Source organism: Pogona vitticeps, chromosome 4 (assembly GCF_051106095.1).
Source record: "Pogona vitticeps strain Pit_001003342236 chromosome 4, PviZW2.1, whole genome shotgun sequence".
Classification (NCBI taxonomy): Eukaryota; Metazoa; Chordata; class Lepidosauria; order Squamata; family Agamidae; genus Pogona; species Pogona vitticeps.
The window spans coordinates 32,312,172-32,332,129 of record NC_135786.1 but is presented as its reverse complement, the minus strand read 5'-3'; the positions used below and the strand labels follow the sequence as shown (position 1 = coordinate 32,332,129).

Below are 19,958 nucleotides of genomic sequence, written 5' to 3'. Positions count from 1 at the left end.
TTGTGGAGGAAATAAAATGGTAGTTGGGCTGTCAACACAGTTATTGTTATTGCCACTTGCAGTTGCCGTGCAAGAAAACAAAAAAACCTCCAGAGGAAATGAACAAAGCTGTGCTACAACTACTACTAATGGTGAGTTCCATCTCTGAGAAATTGTTGGAGTACTTCCTCCTTCCCCTGGAGAAACCTAGTGAAATGGCCCCCTTCAGTTTCTCTTTCCACAGACAGGATGCCAGTTTAAAAAGTCTACTTGGGCACAGCTTCTGTTAGTTGAAATTGTGGCGTCTGCACGATCTCAAGGGAAAGAATAAGTAGGGGGAGAAGATCTGTAGGTATTAGAATGTGATACCTTGTTTGATAGGGTTTTAGGTTTTATCCCACTTTTAGCAACTAGGAAATCCTGGGAACAAGAAAAAGCAGAGAGCGTCTTTAAAAATAAGAAAGAAGGTGTATTACAAAAATTTTGTGAACCTCTGAGGTAGCTTTAGGAATCTGTGAGGTGTGACATGACTTGCTTTTCTCTGCTCTAGTAGCCCTGAAGTTCAGTTGCTTGTCTTTCCTTCCCAACTATCCTTGTCTTGGTTGCATGAAAGAGCCGCACACAAAGGGAAAAAAGCCAGTATCTGTCCCACTCCTTTTCCCTTGGGCTTATTTTATGCAACAAACAAAAACTTCCTCCCGAGCTGGCTGTTCTGAACTTCTCTTTCCCAACTTAAAATGCCATTCCTCCTCATGCTGAGTGTCCGGTCCTTTCCATATACCTAAAATGGAAGCAGAGAGAACTAAGACTTGGCTGTGAATTACAAACATCAGCCTATTTCTGCCTCTCCAGGCATGTCCTTGTGACAAGGATGAGAAACCCTGAATTTAGAAAGTTCCTCTAAAAATAATTAGCTACACTTGTTAATTCCAGTGTCTCCCAAACTCCAACCTTACTGTTATAATTGCAGTATTCAAAAGACAACTGCTCACATGCACGTTTCTCAAAAGTATGTTACTTTTAGTTTATTTTTTAATCTTTAAGCTAGAAGCTGCCCTCTTCTTCTGTCCACTTTGCCTCAACATCTACCGCAGAATATAAAATGTGGCAGAAGCATGTGATATTTCATTTCCACCATTTAGTGAAACTACAACCCTGCAACTTGTACAAGTAACTAAAAGCTACAGTTGCATCACAAAAGACATTTCAGTTATTAATTATCCATAGTTGTAATTGTGAGTTATACTGTATGTTTGTTACTGGAGAAAAGGAACTAATTGCAAGTAACTAATGTCTCTTCTCCCCTAGGATAAATTTCTCTTATAATCAGTCATCTTTACTATTATTCCCACTTCTCTCTCCCCCCGCCCCACCTGTTCTGCACCTTTTGGCGACAACAACTCTGGCCAGGGGATGAGGTGATAGTAGATTGTTCTGAACAAATATCCTGTCTGTCCAATGGATGGGCCAGCATTGTGCTGTAAGCTAATTTCATAGCATTTTAAAAGATAATGTCTTGCTTCAGAATGACAAGCTTCTCTACAAAATAATTTTCTTGCAAAGAGCAGACAACTTTGTACCAATGATTTTTCTTTCTTTTAAAAAATGGATGAAGAAGTAGGCAAGGCCTGTATTACAGCAGCTGCAGGTATACAGCGTTTGTTTTAGTTTTATCTATTTACAAACATAGTCTACCTGGATGCCATACAATCTGAATACACACGAGGTACTACAGAGCAAAGCTTTACTGTGTATCTTTGGGGAGATTGTATAAATAAATATACAGAAGTGTCATTTTAATCAAGTTTTCAAACATGAAAAAGGATCCTATCGCCTAAATTAAGGCTGTAATTCCAGTCTAGGCCTTCTTTTGCTTGCAAAATGAGCATAGAAGCAACGTAAAGCAATCATCTGTCTAGGTGTAGCACAGATCTTCCCTTTCCTGTTCGTCCTGGCATTCCCGTGCCTTGGTAGCCTCCTTTAAAAAATGTCTAACTATCACCACCATGACTGTATTTGCATTGTAGATATTTTTAGAAATCCTGGCACTGAGCTGTGAGCATAGCTACCTATCAGCTCAAAAGCAAGCTCTGTTTTTCAGTCCCCTCCAAGTATACTTTTTTGTTGCTGCTCTACAGCAGCCTTCCTCAATTTGGTAACCCAGTTACCAGCAGGACTATGACTTCAATCATCATGGTCATCCCCTCAATAACCCTGATCTAGATCAGCCATGATCAACATGTCTGGAGGACATGTGCTTCGGAAAGGCTCATATAGACTATTTGAAGAAGTCTGCAACAGCCTTCTCTTGCCTTGGTATGATAGATGGAGGGGTCCAACATATATGGACAGTGCTTGGTTCAAAAGAGGCTGCTGTAGCACAGAGCCTGAATAAGTCACTGGACAAGCTCCAGAATGCCCCAGCCAGCATGGTCACCCTGGCTGGGGGATTATGGTAATCCAAAAACAACTTCTTTGAGCCAAGTTCCTATTTGAGAATGCTATAGCGATCAGACGGAAGCCCAAACATTGTTTTTGCTGGCATAGCAATCTTTCAGCAACTGCAGCCCAAACTGCAATGATCAAAACAAGGCTCACCCAAGACATTTGCTTGCACACCAATGGAAAACAAAAGCGATTTGGAAAAAACACTTCTCTGGCAACAGGGTTGTTAACAGATACTGCAGCACTCAACACCAGTTTCAAACTCAGCTTCCCCTCCCCCTTAACTGAGTGATGAAACATGTTGCAAAAGGATAGACAGAGTGGGCTGATCGGCCGCTGTGAGAAATCCATCTGGTATGCTCATTTGTCATGGGATATGAAACACAAGAGTGCTTCTTGCAGAGAGGGAATTCATGACTTGAAAAGTTAGATGTGGTGCACAGGAGGTCAGTGCTGGAAATGTTGTGTGCGCGCGCTTTTTTTAACTACAGTTCCCAAAATCCCCAGCCAGCATGCTGCGCAGAGGATTCTGGTTTTATGGTCTTAAAAAATAACTTCCCAGAGGTGTCCAGAATAAGTATAAAAATGGTGAAGCTGACAAAGTGTAAGGATACAGTTTCTAACCTCAACTGAACTCCAGCACCTTTTAAAAATAGAAGTGGGCCATACTTTAAAGAACAGGATGAAGTTTGAGCCTCAACACAAGGCCAGAGTGAGCAATTCACTGCACTGATTTCATTTCCTCTGTCTTCATAAATGCCATGCATTTTATTATCTTAGTTAGCTCATGTTGTTTATATTGTTCTGAGGGACACAAGGAGGCATGAAGGGTGACCTGTAGCAGTGAGACTGATGGACACAAATCTACTTTTAGTTTTAGGCTCACACTGAAAATATATCCATTTATGTAAGCCTTCTCTGTACAGTCCAATCATACCCTCTATTTCATAGACCACATAACTATGTTTAATGCTAATTTCATTGGCCTTTATTTGCATGTGTATTTTATATTGTCCAGTTATACACTGCTTTGAAATATTTGAATCTAAGCTGTTTATAATAATGATGGTGGTAATGGTCATTGAAAGAAAGCATTAGTCCAAATCACAGCATTTCTTAAAAAAAACTTCAACAACTAAAAAATCCTCTCTAGTTTTCTCTGTCTTCCTTTGTACATTAAGAATACAGTACAGTACATAGAAGACTTTAGCAGCTTCAAGCTTGCTGACTGATATTTTGATCACAATAGCCTTCCTGTGATAAACCCTGACAACAATCTGCAAGAGGCAAAGTTGTTTATTTTTTAAAAAAGATCCTGTGCTCCTCTTCTCAGTCATAGATCTAATTATTGCTGCCCAGTTCCTTGTACTGGAATTCCATAAACCTAACCAAGACATCTACTGAAATTCAGAACTATAACAGTAATAGGCAGCTCAGTAATAAACCACTCAGAAGTGTAAGGCTTTTTCTCCCCAGAGAGGGAGTAATGACATCACCTGCAAGATGTGTAACTGGCATACTGTATTCTTCTTGCTTGGATATAGAAGGATGATGTGATAACAAGACTTCCACACTTAATGTTGTTTTTGACAGGTTAGAGAGCAGGGATGCGCAAAACGTGTCCCATGGACCTCACAGTGCAGGCTACCAGCAGAGCTGTAACTAGCAGGGAGGAGCAAGGACTTTGACCCATGGCCCAAACAGTTGCTGCTGCATGGCTGTGAACTTATTCATCCTGAACACATACTCTCCAGCCAGTTCCCCTCACCCCCCCAAGGCAGAAGGAAGCACAAAACAGGCAAACGTAGGACAGAACTGATAGGAAATTATGCACTCATGTCCACTTGTTCCTCTCCATTCCTCTATCCTCACCCTGTGTATTCCAGTTTGAATGACTTAGGTTTAACCAGCTAGCATCCTCTGTATCATTACATGCCATCACGTCAATCCTGATTTGTGGTTTCCAGGGTTTTCTCGGTAGAGAGTATTTAGGTTTAGAGTACTATTCCTTTCTTCTGGGGGCAGCCTGAGACTCTGCAGCTTGCCCAGGGCTACACAGGCTGGCTGTTCCCCTAGGAGGCACAGTGGGGAATTGGACTCCCAACCTCTGCTTACTTCAGGGCCTCTATAGATTGTCTGTTTAGGGTGTGGAGTGGATCTGAATACAAAGGGTCCATTGAGGACAAGGGGAGGGGGAACGTGCCATTTGGCATACTCCTCCCATCCGAACAGCAAACAACCCCTTGTAGCTCAATCAATTTAGCATTTCCCCTAATTGTCTGTGGAGGGTCAGGGGAAGTGATTTTTTAAAATGTCACTCCTCTCTCCCTCTGTTGGTGCCATTCCATTTTCTCCCTTCACCCCTCCCTGTTTCCCTCTCCTTGCTCTCTCCCCATTTGATCTCTCGCTATTGCTTGGAATCTGCAGCCATAATGGCAGTTGGAACCTGAAGCTGCTGGAAGCTACCATTTCCCAGCTAAACAGACTAAACAACAAGCACACCAAAAAGAATGCATGCCCTACTGCTAAGCCAGAAGGTTGCATGATGGCTCTTAAAGGGGAAGAATGGCTTGATCTAGGTACAAACATGTGCAGACACAGTCTGTTTTCTAAAAAAATGTAAACTGTGTCTGCAGCAATCTACATGCCATATCTATATGTCAGTGTGGATACCCACTCACTAACCAGCCAGCCAACAAAGCTTCAGATGCAAAAACATCTAGTTATGGCTCTGCCTACTAGACTCTTCTGGACCCTCATGCTACTTCTTTGGAAATGGATTTCAGCATGAAAGCTCCCACTCACACATACAGTAGCCTGCAGAAAACATAATTGGCCAATTATATGCTACTCTTTCTCCTCATCTTCTCCAGGTTTTTAAAATTCAAAATAGCTTTTTTAAAAACTTGAAAAACAACATGGGGGAGGTCATGGGTATGAATGTGGCTCACCAGGGTATCGGGGAGTGAAAATGGTTTGGCAAAGCCATGAAGTTCAGAGAAGTGGGAAAGGGAAGCAGAGATTGGCTCCATCTTGCCCTTTCTTTGTAGGGTACTTCATACTAGCAATTTAAATGGTTTTTACCATCTAAATGATAAGATTGTTCACATTTCTAATTAAGAGCTGAAAATTGCATTTCAGCTGGCTGAAGATCTTTTGTTAAAGCTAATTGTGTTTTACAGTTTGAACCTTGTCAGAGGTGAGGGCAGCTGATGGCTTGTCTACAACAGGGCAAAAGTTCAGGGCTGTTCATTATGGTTATTTTTCCAACTGACCAGACAATGCACCACTGAATTCAATTAGACCCATGCCTTCCCCCACCTCTGCCCATGCCTTTTGATCTCCCTGGGAGGCTTGTGCTGTTTTGAAATGGACTCTTGAGGGCATGAGTTTAGCATCAGAGCATTTCCTATGCCAAGTTCACTTCTGTGTCTGAGGCTGCCAATTGGAACTCAATAATTAACCCTTGAAGTAGCTTTTAATATTGGGGAGTTCCAATGACAAAGCTGAAGCAAAGAAGCAAGGTTAAACACCTTCCCTTGCCCCATAACACCACAACTTAGACAAAAACTGGAGTTCTCTATTGTTTCTTTAAAGGTACCCCCTGCTTCCAGTGTCAATAGATCCAGTCATAGATGTGCCATGTGGCAATATTTTGTTTCTCAATGTATGACTAAGTTGAGTAGCACCTCTCCACAGCTAAGAATACTGCAGTATCCAGTGACCATGGAGAATCTAATTCCGTTCTGGTGTAAATTCTGAGTAAATATTGGCCTTTTAAAAATCTGATGGCATATACCAAGCTCCAGGTCTATAGAGCCTGTGTCCTGAGCATACTCCTGTACTGCAGTGAGTCCTGGACCCTTTGTGGATGACAGGAGAGGAAGCAGAACACCTTCCATATGGGTTGTCTCTGACGCCTTTTTGGCATCACTTGGCAGGACAAAGTTCCAAACAGAGTAGTCCTAGAACAAGCTGGAATTTTTAGCATGTACACGTTACTGAAACAGCAACGTCTACATTGGCTTGGGCATGTTGTGAGAAAGGCTGACAGTCAGATTCGAAAAGATCTCCTGCATGGAGAATTAGTGCAGGGAAATTGCCCTAGAGGGAGACCACAGCTGTGATATAAGGATATCTGCCAGCGGGATCTGAAGGCCTTAGGAATGGACCTCAACAGATGGGAAACCTTGACATCTGAGCGTTCAGCCTGGGGCAGTGCATCATGGCCTCTCCCAATTTGAAGAGACCCGTGTCCAGCAGGCCGAGGCGAAGAGGCAGTCCTGAAAGCAGCAAAATCAGGGAGCTAGACAGGGGACAGATTGTATTTGTCTTCAGTGTGGAAGGGATCGTTACTCTCAAATTGGCCTTCTCAGCCACACTAGATGTTGTTCCAAGTCCTCCATACAGAGCACGTTACCATAGTCTCTTGAGACTGAAGGATGCCTATTGGAAAATCTTGTATCATGTTTTCTGCAGAGAGTAGCAGACTGAAAAGGAGAGCCTCATCTTTCTGTGGAGAGTCTACATGTGATCTGGAACCCTGGTTTTTCAAAGTGCTAGATCATGTAGAGAGCCTCCACAAGTGGAGAATGACACAGTGGCATGGAGAGGCTAATATGCTCATATATCTCATGTCTTTATTTTAACTGATTCCAAATACATATACATTGTGTGTGTGTGTGTGTGTGTGTGTGTGTGTGTGTGTGCGTGCATGTGCGTGTGCGTGTGCGTGTGTGTGTGTCTGCGCGCGCGCGCCAGAAAAAAACCAAGGGGGAAACACGCAAACACCAATTGTCCTGCTTTGTTTTTAATCAGTTTTTCCAGTAGAAATGTTTTTTAAAAAACTTTTTAAACTTTTAAAATTAAAAACTTCAGATAAGCAGTCAATACATACATTTCTGTAGGAAGTTGCTGTTAGCAGTCTAGCTGCTACATACTGCACCTGCTGCAGCATCCATGTCATCTTCAAGGGCAGTCCCACATAGAATACACTGCAGTATTTGAACTGGGAAATTACCAGGACTACTGTGGCTAGGTTATCCCTACACAGGAATGGTCATGGCTGGTGCATCAGTCGAAGCTGATTCCAAGTACTCAGAGCCACTGAGCTCACATGAACCTCCAATGACAAAGATTAATCTCAGAATACCCCCAATGACACACCTGCTCCATCAGGTGTCTCAAGAACGGGTCTCCTACCCAACCCCTGAATCTGGGAATCACCAAACCACACAGTCTCATTCTTATTGGGATTGTTGGCAAAGTAATCAATGAAATCTCTACTAGGGATGTCACCTGTGCCATTTTAAACCTGTCTGTGCCTTTTAAAACTTTTCTTTGTATCTCTTTGTCCTCTCATTTCCTCCTCTAAATAATTTTTTCCCTTCCCTTTTGAAAGCTCTCTTGTAATCTCTTGTTAATTGTATAGAATACATATAAATAAATGAACACATATTCATGTCCAATGGGAGCTTTTTCACTTTCTCAGAAGAGTGAGGGCAGAAACAACTGTCATAGTATCCATGGTTGGAGCAGAAAGCACCTTAGTGTTAGAGAGATGTGATTCAGGCAGACTTGTGTCACTTTACCTGAGGTGAAAAAAATTCTTTGTGGCACTCAGCAGTGGATTATCTGTCATGTCAATTTCTGCTCCAAAGCAGCTTTTTATCTACAGATGTTCTAAGCTTTATGTCCCTCTGATGCTTCGATAACCCACCTTGGGAGAAGTATCTTGCTTTGCTTGTGAGGTTTTCTTCCTCCTCCTCCTCCTCCTCCTCCTCCTCTCTCTCTATTTGGCATTGGTGGCGCACACTTTTGTAAGGCTAGACTGTTCTGCACAAACAACCCAAGCAGATTATTTGCTCAAGTAACCCAGTTCCCTTTTAAGGGCACCAAAGATGATCTGAGAAGAGCAAACCCTGCACCAGGAGCCCTGAATATGGCAAGGAAAGCTGAGAAACCACTCAGATGGGGCACAGCTACAGTTGCAAGTGATGCTGAGGCTCAGATTGTGGGCTGCAGCTGTTTGGGGTGGCAGATCATCTTAGGCCAGCCCTGACTCCTCGGGGAAGGTTTTGAGATGAATTGCAAAAAAAAGGCCTTTGGGGTGTTGTTCATACTAATAATCCCCCCTTTCTCTTCTCCCTCCCCTTCCTTCTCATCCATTGTATTTTGTACGTGTGCACTATTTCTTCTTGTTCCTATTAACCCTGCCCTCCATGCCCTGCATTGCCTTCCGCATCCCTTGCATGGCTTTGAATTCGGATCTTTCTTTTTGGTTCGTGTTGCATTTCCTTTCTGTTATTGTTGTTTCTCATGTTGCTGCTGCTGCTACTACTACTATTGTTTTGGCTGCTCCCATTTTGTGTGGGTGGTGACTCTTGTGTCATCTCTCATTAGATAGTTACGCTTCAACCTCCAGCAAAGAGCGGCGGGTAGGTGAGAAGGATTCTGTTTGTGCTTCTCGTTGCCGCCGTGGGTCCCCTCCACCTACCACGTCTTTGCCCCACTCCCTCAGTGACTGTGTCAGCAGGTCCATGCCCTCTCAGCCTGACCCCTGCTTGATGGACGAGAGTTGGTTTGTTACCCCTCCCCCCTGTTTTACTGCAGAAGGTCCTGACCCTGTCAGTATGGAGAGCAACCCCATGGAGGACCTCTTGATTGAACATCCCAGTATGTCTGTGTATGTCACCAGCAGCACCATCATTGTGGAAAGGGAGGGCCCGGAGGAGCATGTCATCCATGAAAGGTAAGTACAGGGCAGTACAGTAGCTGATTCTCTTTCTCTCACATACACGCTTGCTAGGGATGGGCTTTTTGTGTTTCAATAAAAGACACAAAAGAGGCTAACTTTCATGTAATTCAAGTTATTTCACCCACAAGAGAACTACTTAAACACAAATGATTCATGTTTACAAAAGAGGAGCACATGAACTTTTCATGTTTTTAAATGTTCTTTCATGTTCGTCTCTTTTATGTAACCTTTCTTTCTCTCTTTCCCTGAGGTTTTTTCATCCAATGGCATTGGGGCAAGAGCTGTCAGTGTCCAATCAGAACATGGGGGGGGGGGAGATAGGAATTTTGAATCTGTAGAAGAGTCTGGAAACCAGCGAGGAATGCTCTTTTTGCTTCAGTTATTTTTTGTTGGTGGAATTACTGTTTTCTGAGCTCCTGGAGCCTTCCATTTTGGATTACTGCCTCTGCCTGCCTTTCTCTCCTTTCTTTGTCCCTGTTTTGCTCTTATTTTTTTGAAGAGACACTTTCTCCCTCATTTCCTTAGATTCTTTTTGCTGCTGCCTGCCTGACCTCCCTGCTTCTGCCTGTGGCACTAGAGAAGAGAAGAAATCCAGTTTCCCCATATTCTAATACTTTTAGGTTATGGGAAGACTTTTTTTTCTTTTTTTTCATACAGCTTTATTTGCTTGCGTCCTTTTCTTGGTGTTTGAGAGAGGAGGCTCTGCGAGTGAGTGTGCTATTGTTTTCTTGTGTGACTTTTTCAAATTTTTTGCTATTCTCTCACTCACTCTGTGTGTGTGTGTGCGTGCTTTCTCTGATTTCTTTGAAAATTGTCACTTTGTTAAAGAATGGTATTCTTTTTCCTACTAAATGTGTATAATCTGGTGAAAATTTTTATGACTGTTTTGTTCGCTTCTTTAGAGGGCGCAAGGAGATGGCCTTTGTGACTACTGGTGGGCTGTGCTGCTGGTGGTGTAGTAGTAGTTAGTTGGGCACAGCCTTAGGCATTCCTCTTTTGTTGTTCTTAGTTTTGTGTTTGTTGCTTTGGTGAATGGCTGTCTCTACATGTCAGGCAGTCATACAATCACCAATCATACAATCATGAAGTTGGAATGGGTTTATATGGCCATCAAGTCCAACCCCTTTGGTACATCATGAAGTGTGCCTCCTTGCCTTTTTTGTGCTGCCCACACTTGGAGATCTTTGTTGTGCTGGATGTGTGGCATGGAATTGATTGTGGTTTTTCTCTTTTCTGATTTTTCGGCTCTTTAATGCTTTTTGATGGTTGGTGGGCCTATATGGTATTGCATAGATCTTAATAATTTTTTCGTATACCGTTGTATGTTTTGAGAGTAGATTTATACTCTGTTGTTTTTCCTCTGTTTTTCTTTGGAGTGGTATTTAAGACTTCAGAGCTTTTGAAATTTTTTTTTGCTTCTGTGCAAAAGGAAAAGACTAGGATGGATGGATGGATGGATGGATGGATGGATGGATGGGTGGGTGGGTGGGTGGGTGGGTGGAAGGAAGGAAGGAAGGAAGGAAGGAAGGAAGGAAAAGGGAAAAAATTAAACAAGTTCTTTCAAATAACTCATGCACATACACCCACACAACAGTTCCATAGATAGATAAAACAAATTGGACAGATGGTGTGTATTTTGATTGTATTGCAATGGAGGTTGAACTACTAGGCTAAATGGGATTCTGCCCTACTTTAGGCTCAGTCCTCCCCCAGCTAGAAGTGTTAGGAACATTTCTAATTTGGAGGGCAGGTGCGGTTTTCTGCCTCTTAGCTGTGCAGTGAAATGAACAAATGGGGTGAGGATAAAACAGTGTCTGAGGGAAAGCCTCTCTCTCTCTTCCGCTCTCTCAGAATCGCTGAATACTTTCCCCCCATCTCTATGTGTAAACATATAAAACAAGCACATGCCAAATATACGAACAAATGTATCACAACACCTTCAATTCTAACATATGTATTTCAGTGTGAGTTTTACAGATTTTCTTCCTTGGATATATGGAGTGAAGTATTTAGCCACAATTTTATATGCAGGCCTAGCTACATTTCGGGGAGTAAGGACCCAGTGAAGTGGAACAGAGGCACAGAAAATGAAATCTCAACGTGACAACAGCATTATCAAAATATAACAAGTAATGAAGTTTGAGAGTGTTGATTACATAAATGCCATGGCCATAGTGATATGTAATTAACATTCTCTAAGTTTATTAGTTGTGCTAATAGTGCTGTTATTAATGGTGCTGTTATCCTGAAAGATTGTTTAGAGCGACCACACATCTCAATATATTTTCTTTTCATCTTTGGAGTAAAATTAAAAATTGCCCCATAAAAGAGCAGCCCCATCCTTCTCTGTGTTGTGCTCCTAGACGTTGTTTCTCCACACAGACCCATAGCCTTGTCAGCCCTGGAGAAAAGGCAAGCTCTTTACAATCAAATTATCCCAGCTCTCTTCACTTTGTTAGCCTGTTGGGAGTCAACAAGAAGCGAAAGGAAGCAGCAAGACACACTGTTATGCTCAAAGCTACTCTTCCGAACTACTACTCAAATAACTCCACAGCCACTGTGATCAGTTCTGGTTATATATTTATCTTGCCCTTGCTCATCCTGATTAATTTAAAAGCAAATGCTATAGAAAAGATACATTGTAAAATGGTACAGTCCATTTGCCTGTCTTTGTGTCTGGCCCCCAATAATTGTAGTTACTGTATCAGAGTGGAATAGTCCAAGCTGACACAAATTTTTAGTTCTAAAATTTGAGGGTGGCAAAATGGTCCTCCAGATGCTTTTAAACTGTTTTTAATATCTTACCACTGCCTATGGTGGCTAAGATTAGGTGGAGTGAGTAAGTGAGAGAGAGAGAGTAGAATTATGCTAAAGAAAGCAGGGAAGCACTTATTCTCTCTGGCCAGTGTCCTGTTCAGTATTTGCACACACAAAGCATCAAATGACAAAGTGCCATTTGTCACTGGCATGTAAAATATTTGTATTGGTTGACAGACTCTGTCTGACCTTTGTCCTATAAATAATTCTTAACATTGCCATGATAGCCAAGTCATCTAGAGAGAGAGATTTGTTCTGCTCAAATAGGTCTAATTGACAGCTTAGAAAAAGAAGCTACTTTTAGGGACCAAAGAAAGAGTTCTCTTTCTCCCTGACACTCTGGCCATAGACTGTTGGGGAGAGATTCTGGTAGTTGTGCTCCAAAACCAGTAACTTTTCCAGTAATTGACCTTCTCCTATCAAAAGGACTATAATCATCATGACAATAATGTACTTTTGTGTCTTCCTTTCTGTAGTGAAGTACCTGAACGCCATTTGCAACGTCATGCCCCACACCACTCCACCTCAATTGCTACCAAGACCGCCATCTTGGAGAAGGTCAACCAGGTGCGTCGGATTCAGAGAGCAAAGCAGCTGGCAGAGAAGCACAAGTTCAGTAAGAAAGTCATGCAGCGGCAGAACCGCACCCGAGAGTGCCGCCCACGACGGGCCAAATGCCAAGGCAGCTTTGTCTACCAACCATGCCAGCGTCAATACAACTACTAAGCTACTTCAGAAGTCTACACTGTGGGGCATTATCCTTTTAACTTTCACCTTCACCGGTTCCTGACACGGCTTATCTTCAGCCAAGAGAGTCATCTCCGTCCATTTTCTGAAATAAATCCATCCCCCTTTCCCCCATGAGAGAACCAGCTATATTCGCCTAAACTGGTGATATTCAATGGTAGTTTTTTGGTAGGCTTTTCTTGGGCTTTATCCTACTCCCATGTTCAGCAACAAATACATTTTCTGATTTGTAATGTTCTTTCCCATTTGGGTTTAATCTCGCCCACTCTCCTCTCCACTTCCATGAGTTCTGATCTTGATTTGGATCTAAAAGTAAAAGAAACCCAACATGTTCCATTTACACTAAGTAGCAACGCTGCAAGTCTTCTTTGAAACTCCAATGTGTGTTCCTTTTTTTAAAAAGTGGTGGTGGAGAAACATGTATGTATCTTGGTTACCACACAGGACAATTTCTCTATGGTTGGGTATTTTCCTTGTTTCTTAGGTAGCATGAATTTACACACTGGCTGCAATAGCGATCATCAGTGTGAAGAGTAATTTGGTGCTTCCAGTGAATATAGCACATTTCATTTTTTTACACCTTAGTTATAGAAGGGATAAGTCACCCTGTCGTTTCCTTTTGTCCCTTCTTGTTGCACTAGGAAGCCTGTGACATCAGTGCCTTTCATTATGACATCACACTCTTCACAGTGGAAACAGACTGTGATGTCACAAATGGAGAGACCAGGTTCAGTGCAAGCTGGAACACTAAACAATAAATAGGTCCAACAAATAAATGTATATTGACAGACCTGCTTCCCTTAAAAATAAACAAACTGTGTATTTCTGTTTTCTCTTGATGAGTTCATACAGTGGCTAGCCATGTGATATTTTGGCATATATTTGTTTTGGAGATCTGGGACAACTCCATTGAAATCTATGGAGGATTTTGGTATCAGCTTCAGTAGAGGATGGATTGTATCTGAAGTTTCTGTTCAGCAGTGCCATGTGATGAATGGCACAATCTTTGAAAGTCTGTTCTGAGAAGCTGGAATTAGCAGCTGTGGTTAAACATGGGAGCTGCAAAGATTCACTGTCAATGAAAAGTCAGGATTGCTTTATTGCACTTCTTAGTCACATAAGGCTTAAAAATATATTATTCTTTAAAAAAAACAATGAATTCTTTCTCCATCTGACTGCTTGCATGGCTGTCATCATGAGTTTCCTCACAGTGTCATTCATGCCGCCATACTTCTAATAAGGCCTAAATCCAATTGGTAGGCCCAGTTATAATTGGACATATTAAATTATTTGCTTAATGGTGAGTCAGCCCTGAGGGAAATCTAATTTATCCAACAAGTTTGCTCTAGTTTGAATTACCAGTTACATTCAGACTCCAGTGTTTAAACCTGTGTGTGCAGAAGACAATATGAAAATACAATACTTTTTAGAAGGCCGTGGCCACACATGTAAGCATAAACATTTTAAAAATATAAAACCAGAATTAAATCCCCAAGCTCTCATGTTATCCATGTGATTTACCATTTTGCTAATCACAAGAACCTCCTCTGTCTCCTAAGAGAAGGATACGACTATAAGTAACATACAGAAAGTAGAATAACTCAAAACAGACAATTGAAAGTGTGCTTTTGTGTGAGCATGTCTTTCAGTTATGCAGTCTTCCACATTTGAATTTGACTGAAATCTGGTTAAAGAAGAAGAAGAAGAGGAACTACTGAACAGAAATTGAATAACCAGCAGTCCCTAATCCTTAGAAAAAATTATGAGGGATGAGTGCTAAGGGCTCAAGCAAACATGACAATGGCAACTTTTTACAGGAAATAAACAAACAATCCAGTTTCTCCTCTGGATTTTAATGGAAAACAAATTCCTTAACTTTGGCCAGAACATGTTCCAATGATATGTTACATGGTAAAACACAGTTTATCAGTCCTTAAATTCCACTGTCAACAGAATGGTTTAGATCCATTCATGTTGTCTTATATCTGCTAACATTAATAATCTCAGCAGAGAAAGGGGCTTGCTTCATTATTTTAGAGGTAACCTAGTATGTTGAAAAAAGCATGGAGGGTGTTCAATTAAGCTGATATGATAGTGAAAGAAGCAGAGTGGTGAAGAAAAGGCTAGAGGATGTAGAATAAAATTAAGGCACCAATCCTACTCACACTTACTGGAGCAGCCTTCTCGAGGACAGGTCCCTCCAGAACTGAAGGACCACAACTCCCGTCCACCCCAGCCAACGTTACTAGAGTTGACTGGGAATGATTGTTTTTTTGTGGTCTAGAACCTCTGGAGGGCCCCATGTTGGTTAGGAAAGGTGCCCTAGAGAATAAGCGCCATTAAAGTGAACATGTGTATAGGATTGCATACTGGGAAGAAATTTGATATTGCTGAACAGATGATGTAAGCCAAAGATTGGAAGGTCTGGACTCTAGAGCAGAGGTGGGTAATCTCAGCAGGTCTGAGGAGCATTTTTGAGATTCATCAGTGGCTCACACACCCTAAAGGGTGGGGGCTAAAGGGGAAGGGTATAGTCAGAGAACAAAATTTGCAAATTTAAGTTAAATGTAATATTTTATGTGTTCTCGAAGGCTTTCACGGCCGGGATCCGATGGTTGTTGTGGGTTTTCCGGGCTGTTTGGCTGTGTTCTTAAGGTTTTTCTTCCTAACATTTCACCAGTCTCTGTGGCCGGCATCTTCAGAGGACAGGAGTCAGAACTCTGTCTGTGCTTTTAAAATATTTTATTTTTAAAAGTTGTTATAAAGCAGTGGTTTTATACTATTCTGTAGGTAGCTACAATGGGTTTTTTAACTGAAAAATAAATGAGGCTTTAAAATTGGGCTTTTAACTGAAAAAACCCTTATGCCCTCTCTATATAATACTGCATATAAATATTAGAAACATCTTTTGGGGAGGGTTAGGAATCCCTAGGGGTGCTGAAGTTTCCTCAAAACATGGCAAAATTGCCTCTCACAACCCCTAGAGGGGCACAAGGGAAATTTTTGGAGCAAAACATTACAGAGTGGGAGGGAGGCTGGGAGCCTCTAGGGATACTGGGAAGCTACAAAATACTCCCTGCAATAATACTTGTATTTTCAATAAATATTTCTGAATTCAGGAGTCCCTTATAGATCAAATCCTTAGGATCTGAGACAGAGAATTTTTGTCTGAAGCATGGAGGATGACACTTCAGACTGATATAATTTCTGGAGAAATATGATTTCATGGCACCTTTTGTTGGGCAAGAGTTGTCCAATTAAGAGTAATACCAGATGAAACATCTGTAAGAAAACTGGAATGGCAGAGCAAATGTTTCCTGTTCACACTCTTGGCTTCTTCATTGTACTTGCCATTTCCAGTTAACCTGAGCAGACTCTTCATGTTTATAGTCCCAAAGCATATTGCTTCTTGAATACTTGTCCGGTGTGGTTCAAATGCACTAGCTCCTGTAGAATTTCATTTTTATCCTCTTTGTCTTCATGGGAATTCTTGTACAAAATCTGGGTGCAACCACTTGGTATATATTTGGAGTTGTGATTTAAAAAATAAAATAAAAACCACACACATAATACATTTTAGACAACAACTGTAAATCCCTTCTTGAAACTTAGACACAAAATCACTAAAATTAGAGGGGAGCACTTTTCAGCACACAAGAACACTCTTATCTTAGTGATATTTATTAACCAAGCCTGAAAAAGCCAGTTTGTATATTAGCTGATATTACTTCTTAACTAGTCTTAGTGCAGGAGCTCCACCTTCTGAATAAAGTTACAAATAGGTTCATGACAGATATGTCTATTTCTGTTCTCTCATCTGTTAACAATCATTCACACAGTTAACTTCCTGACGTTCTCACTTTAAACTGATTTTTTAAAAAGCAGCGCTTTTTCCACATAAATGTATAAGGATACCTTGGATGATGTAAGAACCTGTGGATGTGCCTTGAGATTGTGAATGACTAACCTTCATATAGTGTCACAGCTATTTTTTTTTAAATTACCAGTGCCAAATAGTTGTATGTTATGGAGAGCATGTCATAAACAAAAGGAAATCCTGAAGTGTTCAGCACATCTGATTGACACAGAAAAAGCTTTTCACTCCTCCCACTGTTTGCAAATAGCTGGTTTTGCTTTGTAACTGTTCTTTAGAGATGCAAGCTTCTCTCCCCCACCCCCCTCACAAAGTCTCAATATTCAGGCACGAAGATCTTCCAGAACTACTTTTCTGGAACTGTCGAATTATGTGAACGTCCTCATTTTCAACTGTAGTTTGCAGTACAGCATTTGAAAGAGCAGAATCACTATTCATGAATACAGAAGGTGATGCCTTTATTAGACCATCAGTGTGAATTTTTCTGGGCCTAATCAACTTCTCTAGGCCATGCACCAATATCTTGTGGACAGTGCAGAAAAATTATAAATGTCCCAAAATTCATGGCAGAAATCCGCCACATCTTAAGGTGAGCTCAAAGCTGACTACAGCCAGCCTCTGAGAGATATGGTTTAATGCTTCATCCCTGGTAACATGTGGTTGAAAACTTGTGATTTAAAAACATTGTTTTATGTATGGGGGAAATTCCAACCATGTTACTGGGGTGAAGCATTAAACCACACTCCCCAGAGGCCGGCAGTAGCCAGCTCTGAGCAATTGGTAGACTTCTGCCATGAATTTTTGGGACATTCATTTATAATTTTCTGCACTGTCTACAAAGATATTGGTGCATGGCCTGAAGAAGCAGATTTGACCCACAAAAGCTTGCACTGATTGTTTGACTTTTAAAAAAGTGATTTAATAAAGGTATTACCTTCCCCTGCATTTGCATTGTATGAGGACCACACAGCTTTTCATCATTGTTACTTTTTTCTGAATTATTAATGAAACAAGTCTAAAGGCCTTTTTTTGGGTACAGGAACAAGTTACTTCTGTGGATCCTAGTTTGTATTTCCAATCCTCTTGGCTTGTTTCATGGCACAGCTGAACAGAACATTTCCATCTGTACTAGAAACATAAACTCACTCATCTTGGTACTTATGTACAGGGTTTGCTGAGTTGCAATCTTTTTGCCTCTGATACAGGTTCCATGCCTTGCAGAACAGCGCAATAGGCAGAAATCAAACAGGTTTAACTTTGCTAGCCATGAAAACATGGAAAGTTGTTCCTGCTGAATGCTTGCTCTTAAGTAACTTTAAGAGAAATGAAGATGGCAAACCCTAAACACAGCTTTCCCGGATTTGAGAAATTCATCCAAAACCATGTAAAGACTCAGAAGCTGGAAAAAGTTACTTTTGGGGGTTCCAATTCCCAGAATCCTTTAAGTGACCTGCTTATAGAGGGATTCTGAAAGTTGTAGTCAAAAAAAAAAAGCAACTTTTCTATACTGTGAAGAATCCACAGGTTATTTGTTTAGATCAACTTGTTGGTAAACTTGGTAAATAGAGAGGCCCCATTGTCTTTCTTCCCATCTGCTACCATTCTCCCACTTCTTTTTGCACTCTTGCCTATTTTTTGGAAATCGTTCCCAAATTGTTGGTTTTGCTTATTAGAACGTAGCTGGTATTATCCCCGATCCTTCTTCCTGCAAAAATCCCCATATAGGATCAGCCTTTGTGCCTTAAACAGCTGCTGAAGGGGCACCAGGGGTTGGTGCAGAGCATGTGGGCAGGTCATCGTAATAATAAAGGGTCAGAACCTAAAAATTTGGTTGCTTACATCCTTAATTTCCTATTTTGCACCAGCTCTATGATACCTCCAGGAAGTGCAGCCAAGAAGGGCATTCCAGAATCCTGTTTTGTTTCTGGAAAAATAACACCAGACTAGTGCTCAAATTTGATCATATGTGCAAATGCCAATACTTCCCTAAAAAGCCATGCGGCTGACCTATGAGATGCAGGAAAGTATGTGATTAGCAATGACAATGGATTTGATCTTGATTGCACACACCAGTTTATTTGGTCAGGAACTGGTCCTAGAGCAATAGTACTTATATATTGCATCTTCTCCTGTGACTTACTGGGAAAGTGATTAAATTGGCAGGAGTAAAGTTGAGTCATATGTACCAGTATGATGGTAGTCACGGAATGTGTTGGGTTCATTTGATTTCATTTGCAACTGATTAAAACAGGAGATCAATACTGTCTACAACTGTGAAGTGTTTGTGTCCTTTCGCCTCTTTGATTTCACGTTGAATGCCTTTCACCATCCCCTAGGGGAAAGAAAAGATCAAGACTGGTTCATTGGAAGAGCTGGTGCTCACGATTTTGCATGTGGAAATTCTTACGCAGCTGATCCAGATACACAGAGAATCTGACCAAACAAGTTTGAAAACTGAATTTTGAACGTGATATTCAAGCATATTACATTATGGATTAGTTTATCAAATATTATAATTCTGATGATCAAATAAGAAAAGAAACCATAGGAAGACTCTGTTCTAATCATGGCAGGATCAGGGTATCATTCCATTATTTCTCCCTCCAATTGCAACTTCTGTTCTCACTATTTGCACCTCTGGAACAGTGCGTGCAAGGCCTGAGAAGGGAGAACTGGTCTATTTAGTGACTATACAAGAGCTGAATTCAGAAATTCAATGTAATGTTTCTCGGATAAGCTGGAGTTAATTCCCATGCATCAATGTTGCATTTGTAAAATAATGATAATCACCTCCTCTTCAAGTAATAATGCATTGCACATCTAACAAACAATGGTATATGCAACATCTGTAAAATTCCCACATCATTTTGCTAAAATTAGCAATTCAGGAAAGTGATTTAACATTTCCATTCTAGTGATCCTGTGTTAAGTTCCAACCTACAACAGCATTCCAAAACATCAACTATATCAATGTTTCCAATGTTAAATAAAAGGTGCTGAAAACTAGTAACTTCTTTGTACATTGGGTGTATGCATATTTGTAAATATGTTACAACAGAGGATATAAGCTTTAAAAAAACTAGAGTTTAACATTGTGGTTAGTTATGCAGTAAATGCCTGGGAGAGTGTTGTAATGGCATCCTTAATAGAATAGACTGAGTTCTTCTGTCTTCTTTTGTGTTTGTATAGCAAAATTTACAGCACAGTCTCAGGGACAAAACAGTATATGTTGTTACTAAAGATGTTTAGAACATTTTGATTTGGAAAGAGCACGGTGTGTGGGAATTTTTTTTGTTATGTGTGCACTTGTTGATATTAATCTGCATGTTCTAAAAAAGT

The 19,958-nt window shown here is 41.0% G+C and overlaps 1 protein-coding gene across 7 annotated transcripts in view; it reads left to right on the top strand.

Moving 5' to 3' along the window:
* The window catches only part of TP53INP2 (tumor protein p53 inducible nuclear protein 2), a 37,334-nt gene extending 18,444 nt beyond the window's left edge, over nt 1–18,890 (top strand). For 2 of the 7 annotated variants that reach the window (XM_078393236.1, XM_078393237.1), the window contains exons 3-5: nt 63–131; nt 8,827–9,175; nt 12,475–18,890. In XM_078393236.1, coding sequence (XP_078249362.1) covers nt 63–131; nt 8,827–9,175; nt 12,475–12,724 — 668 coding nt within the window. In that variant the 3' untranslated portion in view covers nt 12,725–18,890. The remainder of the gene's footprint in view (nt 1–62; nt 132–8,826; nt 9,176–12,474) is intronic. The other 5 variants (XM_020801124.3, XM_020801125.3, XM_078393238.1 and 2 more) reach the window with 3 other exon arrangements.
* The last annotated feature ends 1,068 nt before the right edge of the window (nt 18,891–19,958 follow it).